We start from the raw sequence: 7,507 nt of genomic DNA on the forward strand, positions 1-7,507 counted from the left end.
TCTGTGCTGTATTTGGTTTGCTGCTACTACCCCCTGCTGGTCTTTGTTGGTACTGGAATGGTATTTCATGTAAACACTAAATAGTGGCATACAGTGTCATGGATTGCTGATTTTATCTGTATCATAACTAAATGTGTGCTTGTAATCACCAGATAGTCTGCACCATTCCTCATTGTATAATATCTTAACTTTTATTTCTTCAGGTAAGATACAGTTTTCATTAGAAAGGATGCAAAACAACGACTATTAATTTTGTCACTGGTGTAACTGTGTTATTTCATTCATTTCATTGTTTAAATTATGTTTTGGAAAATATACAAGATAATGCATTAGAGATCATTCTATTTATAGGGATATTTCATTAATAAAAGATAATAAAGAAGAAAAAAAGCTGTCAATCTTTTTTTGTCTTCATTTTAGCACCATTTTCTGTCCAAACTTTGGTGAATAGCACAGACTCCAGGAGTAACAGGCATTTTCTTAATGCTCTACAATAAAATGTGCAGATAATTGGGAAACCAGAAATACATTTTTCTTTCAACACACACTCCTTGATTTTGAGAAACAGTTGCTTTCAGTTTCATCTCTTTTGTACACATGTAGCTTTAATATGTTTAGCCTAGCTTAGCACAAAAACGGAAAGTACAGGGGAAACATTCAGCGTCGCTCTGCCAGTGGCGCCTTTCAACAACCAAAAGCTTCGTGATTATGTTGTAATTTCTGTATTTAACAATCCTAAAATTAAAAAGCAAAAACATTGACATTGTGGTTTGAGGAGCAGCTAGCCTAAGCTAGCTTAATAATTAAGCTAGCTGCCTCATGACCCCTCCAAAGTCCTGTTTCAGGGTGATATTGTTGGCTTTCACAACTCTGATCTAAACCCAGGTCATTCTTGGATGCACTGGTAAGTAGTTTACAAACTACTGAAATACAACATGTAAATAGTAATAATTGATGGTGGCCAGTCTCCCCCTATGTCCAGTCTCTGTGCTAAACATATGAAGAAAATCGTTTAGCCTAGCTTAGCACAAACATGTCATGTCTGTGCTGAAATTCAAGAAAAAATATTTCTGCTTGTCGAGATAGTGAGTCTAATGAAAGATAGAAACACCTTTTCCAAATAAGTTCTGACTTAGTGAACATTGAACTCACATGATGATCAGCTGTTTCCACTCTGAGAGAAGAAGAAGAAAAAGAAGCTGTTTCCACTGTTCCCATCTTCCTGGATATTCCCAGAAAACTTGAGAAGAAAAGAAATCCTGAAGAGCTGAAGACCTTTTTTCTCTTGTAGATGAGTGTAGCTTTAAAGTTTCTGCCCAATACTGCCTTCAAAGAGAAAACTTTCCTCCCAGATCCCAGAAACAGAGACGAGTTCACAGCTGACTTTCAAACATCATCAGTGAGGTCATCAATTTTCCTAAATCATGGGAGGGTTGTCGTGCTCCAGGGAACACCAATCAAACTGTTGCTGGTTTATTCCTTTTATGGCATTTATCTGTTTTTGGAAATCAACTGCTTTAGAAATATGGTCACTATTGCTTTCTTAAACAACATCTGGGAGTACATCTTTCACGATTTTTTAATTATTCAGAAACTGATAACTCTCTTCTCCATAAGTGCTGCAGATTCAGAGTAGAAGCACAGTTCCAGATCTATGACTAATTTCACTTGTGAAAACGTGCACTAAGTCGAGCATTGTGGTTTCTTACAGTCAAAAGTTCATGGGAACATCGCAGCCTATTGTACACCTAAGACCCGGTGAGCTCTGATCCCATGCTCACACTACGAAAACGCTGAGGTTCATTGTAAGACGGGACAGTGAGGAAGGACATCTTGTTTCCACCAAAGGGAGGCTTGAGAACGGTGGGCACAGCTCTGTTCTGGTTGATAGCTGGCTGGGAGCTGCAGTGCTCCAGGCTCGAGTGGTCAGCCGGCTGAAACAGGAAGGCAGAGGGGTGACGGGACGTAATGGGGATGGCGGAGGCTGGTCGAGTGCAGGTCTCTCTTGAGGACTGGGGGGGAGGAGGAAGCAGTAACACAGCAACTTGGGTGTCCCCGCTCGTACTCACTGCTTTCCCTCGTTCTTCACTCATCTGCCTCTCTTCATCACTCCTCCCCACCACTGCACTAAGCTCCTTGTCATTGACGGCAGGGTTCCCCCCTCGCCTCTCCTGCTCTGCTCCAAACTGAATGTCCAGCAGGGGCGTTCTGACACTCTTGTCCTCCCTGAAACTGCACACGGTGCTCTGGGTTTCCTGCCCGAGCCCTGACGGCAGAGACCCACCTTTACCTATTTTACAGCTTTCATCGTCTTCATCATCGCTGGTGCATTGGTCAATGCTGGGGGAGTGGTGTAGCCTCTGGAGTTGTGCTGAGGTGCGGCGAAGAGCCCCTCCCATGAGGCCCGTGGGGGAGGGGGCTGCATTGAGAAGGCGGTTGAAAAGGGCCATGTTGGGGTGACGACTGCCTGACTCCTCCAGGTTCTCAGCAATGTTCTCCAGAGGCTGGAAGTGCATCTCCTCTTTAGGGATCCTGTCAAGAGATGGTGTGGCAATTTACTTTTGACTGTCCTGACATTTCAGTCTTTCTCAGCCCTGATTACGTCACACTAGTTCTTGGAATAAGGCAGAATACTTTCACTATCATCACCCAGATTTTCCCATCCAGCAGGGGCATTCAAACTGAAAGTGTCACAGTCACATGTTGAGCTGAGTAGAATGAGAAGGTAAAACCCTCACGGGACACTCACGCCATGTCAAAAGTGGACCCCTGGAAGGAGGGCTTGCGGAGGACAAAGAGAGTGGCAGCAGTGTAGGGGGGTCTAGGGTTGGAGTCATTCCAGTAACGATCTCTCTCCATCATCGGCAGATCTCCATACATCTCGTCCACCGCCATCATGGACACCTGCAGGGCAAATTGCAGACACACATATATAAAGCATACACAGTAGAGAGCAAAGGGCGACTCCCATTACAGCTGTATTGTCGTTAAATAAAACCTTGATGGTAACACTAACATAGTTTTCGATTTCCCTTGTGGGATTGCAAAATGTTGGCGAAAACATATACGTTGTAAGTAGGTGTTTTCAGCATTACATTCAAGAGGCAGAATTTGAACATAAGGTGTAACAAAGAAAGACGTTAACAATGACAAACCTGGAAATTTCTGTCTATCAGCCAGTTGGTCTCAAAGTCATCATCATCTTCTCCAAAAGGGTTGATCAGCTGCTCTGCAACCTTCAGGACAGAACAGAAAATGTTAACTAGCTGACAACTGATTCACTGGTTTTATCTTTATATCGTGCTCAGCTATCAAAACAGATGACATGTGACCCTCTGTCTGACCTTGAGCCACCCAGCATAAAAGAAGAACTGCAGCAGGGTGAAGATGGGCACGTAGAGGTCGAGGTCATGACCTGGGTATCCTTGACTGGGGTCCAGGAACTGACGACCGATTAGACAGACCAAGAAAAAACTGTAAACTGCCAAAGTCACCACCTGCGGCAAAGACAGAGGTATAGTAATTGGTCACATGTCCTGCTTGTCTTCCAGCTCTTACTTTGAAATGACTATTTTTTACTCATATTTGTTGACAGACAACAACCATCATGCATTGTATCTCAGAAAACTGAGTAAACCTTCAGCTTACAGACTATGTTTTTATGGTATAATGCATAATGCAATAAGTGAGTAAAGAAAACTTTCTAATTTAGCTCATTGCTTTTTTAAGTAACGGATGGTTATTCTATGGTGATAAGTTCCAGTGTCTAACAGCTAGTGCTCAACCAATGCACTTGGTTGAACACTGGCTTGGCTTTTTGTTCTGTTGTTCCACATGTTGTGCAAGCCGGTTCTTTACTGGGACGATTAAACAGAACAGTCGTTCATGTCACTAATTAAGCCTGTGCTGCTTTTCCTGCTAAGACAAGTCAAACACCTGCTGGGAAAAAGGTCTATAAAAGTAAAAGTCAGCTTAAAAGAGCTGGGGATTGAAGTTAAAAGATTTATATCACAGAGCCAGGGTTCCAGAAATAGCCCTGTTCATTTGTCTTATAGACAATGTGAGTTGTTCAAGTCATGACAGTATGACAGTGAGCCAGCATGCACAACAGCAGCACGCTGAAACTGAACAGCTAAATTGAATTCAGCTGTTATTAATGTTGTGAAAAACTGACAAAATGTTAGACAAAAGCCTCAAGGAAAAAAAAAAACAAACATTTGAGTGCACTGGTACATGAACACCAGAGTTCAATTAAAAATGTGAGTGTGATCACATAGAGTGCACATAGCAGTGTCAAAGACATGCAACATCCCATGCAGCAGAGCACGTACCTGAGTGTAGACTAGAGGAACACTGATCATGTCGTAATGAAACAGCATGCTGCACTTCCCTCTGAACCCATTCAGCTCCTAGTCACATACAAATAGACTTGCTGAGGTCATTGTCCAGCATTATGCTGACTATTTAGTCTTTGTCCATGTGAATGTACATCTCAAACCGAATCTTTGTCAAAAAAAAAAACAAGAACTGTAGCTCCACATCTTCAATGGGCCTAGGGAATGGTGTGTGTGTGTGTGTGTGTGTGTGTGTGTGTGTGTGTGTGTGTGTGTGTGTGTGTGTGTGTGCGTGTGTGTGTAATGCCGCACCTCCAGCAGTAGTTTGAGTGTGTGATCGTCTTTGATCCTGCCCTCACAGCGGGCCACAGCTGCCAGGTTGGTGAACCAAACGCAGGGGATCCAGTATTTGTTATACGGAGAGTGGAGACCCTCAAACTTCTTCCGTTCCTCTCTTGACATGAATCCTGCACAAACAGCAGACCGAAAAGTCACAAGTCAACTAATTTCACCACTGTATAGCTCTATCAGTTAGGAAAGAAGATAAAACGTACTGCTGCTGACAATTGTTTGCAACTCTTGAAAACAATGTCACAGTGTAAATCAAAGTTGTAGGACAGTTCATTTAGAACACAGTGAGGAGAGGATCTACACCAGCGCCTTGTGATCTTAAAACAGACGTGTGATAAACCTTTTTATCAGCACTGAATTTCAGGATGTGCCTGTCCTTGTGCTTTCTCCTGCTCTCACTGGTGTAAAGAACGGACAAGAGAGGACACAACATGCACGCATGACCCGAGTGTGTGACGTCACTTAATTGACAAGGCTTCCTGAGAAGCATGAGAACAGTTGATGCAACATATGAAACTGTTACTGAGAGGTGCAACATGTTAAGCAGTTGTATTTTGTGTTTGCATGGGCGGCAAAGAGCATTTTCCACCATTTGTTTTACTCATTTAAAGCTTCTTTGGATAATTGTTTAAGATCGTACCTCACTGCAAAATCACAGTGGTTGTTGTTGGCTGAGGTTGGACCCCACCACCCCCATCACCAAGCCTGTCTTTGTGCCGACTCACCAGCCTCCACCACGTGGTCCATGGTGGGGAAACGCTTGAATACGGCCGTGCTGACGGAGCGGAGGATGAGCAGGGCCGACAGACTGGCGTAGCGCATCATGGTTCGTCTTAGCAGGCGGCCTCGCTCATCGCTCCCCTGGAGCCCCCCCGACAGGACGCACATGAGCCTGTCAGGGAGCGGGATGCTGGTGTACTGGCTCCACCACCGGTTCACCACCAGGGTCACATAGAAACCTGCAAACAGCAGCGGAGAGGAGACACGGGGGATGACTCTGGAAACACAGATCAAGACCTGCTTTCCCAGTGGAGTCCAGGGACCAGCAGGTCATCGTTACTGTGACATCAGGGGCCCCTAGCAAAATAATCTTTTACTGTTAATTAATTCTTCTGCAAAGGAGCCCCAATGCTACATCAGAGAGCCAATATTGTAAGATAACCTTGACTATTGCTATTTTAGCCGAGTTACATGCATGACGGTGAAAGAAAAAGAATGAATAAAATCTATGCAAAAAAAAAAAAAAATAAACTTATAGTTAATGGTTCAGAAAACAGTCTTGAAGAATCGTAAGTGATCACATCTCTTTGAGGGATCCTTGAAAAATTCATATTGATAAAAATGTTTCCCTGTATATTTTAATTGATTTTCTCTCTCTCACATTTCAGCATTGACATGAACCCTATCCACAATCAGTCCTTTGTCACAGCCAGATTATCAGTATTTTAATGATTAAATCAGAATGCTGTCATTCCCTCCATCACCAGCAGTAGATACAGTTCTGTCTCCAACACAGTAATGGTCCTGTTGGCATCTGCACCCTTAAACTATAAACCTATCAACGGAGGTCTGGAGGTCTACAGCTGAGGGTCCCTGACATGGAAAACTACAAGCAGCTGTCATGCAAATTTGTGGCTGCTCACTCTTGTGTTATACAACAAATTATACCCATTTAGAGTTCCAAAATCAATGAGGCAAACATCACACTAAACAAAGGTCTGAGACATACCGGAGCTCAAATTCATCCTCTCTTCTGTTCTCCAAAAGTTAACATGCTTACCCAGTACAAAGGACATAGGGATGAGACTGGCGTAGTGATTGCAATAAATTGCCAACTTTTCAAAATATCTCTTCTGCTCATCATACAGGAAAAATCTAAAAGGGTGAGAGTGATAAACAGTCATATGTGAGTCAAACTGACCGATCAATGTGTGAGCAGCCATTGTTTCCTGGGGCTGCCCTCTCTGTCTTACCTGTAAGTGATGCTGATGGCCGTATACATGGCGAAGAAAGCCAGGAACTCTTTGTATAACACCTTGTAGATGCTGCCTTTCCAGGCCAAAAGCAGCTTGGAGAAGCCACAGAAACGGGCATTTGCAACTCTGGCTGTGTAGGTGACAGTCATTGGTGACGGCCAGGTTACAGGTCCTCAGTAGAAGAGCTGTGCCAAAGAAGCAGCAAGCAGCGTTAGGACACCTGCACTGGGAGCAAACATGCTCATGTAACATGTCATCATGAGTCGTTTACCTAAGAATCTAAACAACTTTCATTTTAAATTTCATTTCATTCACAGATAAACTATATTCCCATTATATTCATGAAATAAAGATAAATTAGCAGACTGTTTTTTGTCTTGAAAGAATTTCTCCTTACCTTTTGTAGTGTTTCTTTCTTGACAAACGCGCCCACTCCTCAACGCATTTTCCTGCGTAATTGGCACCACTTCATCTTTGCACTTAACAGTTTATTCTTCTCTGTGCCGCTCGATGGGTTTGCCAGTGATGTTCCTTCGAAGCGCTCACAACCCTGACATCCCCCGGCGTCAACTCGGTTAACTCGAGGCTCGGTCGGCTGCATGGCAGTAATCCTCGGAGGCTCCACGGTGCGTCCAGTGGTCAGTGCGCCCCGGGGTAAATCCCCAAAACGAGGAGGAGGAGCTCGTTAGCGCGGCCCCCGACCGGGAGAGCGCGGCTCGGTGATGGACCACAAGCGACAGGCCGCAGCGCCGGGGCACAAGGAGCGCTCAGGACCGTCCGGGACGGCAGGGAGTTATGAAACAGGAGCAAGTGGAGCATGGCAAACTTTCGTGTTAAGTGATATGA

At 44.1% G+C, this 7,507-nt stretch overlaps 1 protein-coding gene across 1 annotated transcript; it reads right to left on the bottom strand.

Moving 5' to 3' along the window:
- Positions 1-1,580: 1,580 nt before the first annotated feature.
- LOC139345810 (bestrophin-2a-like) lies at positions 1,581-7,165 on the bottom strand. Its single transcript, XM_070984657.1, has 10 exons — positions 7,059-7,165; positions 6,659-6,846; positions 6,466-6,560; positions 5,411-5,644; positions 4,647-4,801; positions 4,332-4,409; positions 3,345-3,497; positions 3,156-3,236; positions 2,750-2,904; positions 1,581-2,532 (listed from the first exon to the last, which is right to left on the bottom strand). The coding sequence occupies exons 2-10, from the start codon at positions 6,808-6,810 to the stop codon at positions 1,749-1,751; spliced, it is 1,887 nt and encodes a 628-aa protein (XP_070840758.1). The 5' UTR covers positions 6,811-6,846; positions 7,059-7,165; the 3' UTR covers positions 1,581-1,748.
- Between the last annotated feature and the right edge of the window lie 342 nt (positions 7,166-7,507).

Source organism: Chaetodon trifascialis, chromosome 2 (genome assembly GCF_039877785.1).
Source record: "Chaetodon trifascialis isolate fChaTrf1 chromosome 2, fChaTrf1.hap1, whole genome shotgun sequence".
NCBI lineage: Eukaryota > Metazoa > Chordata > Actinopteri > Chaetodontiformes > Chaetodontidae > Chaetodon > Chaetodon trifascialis.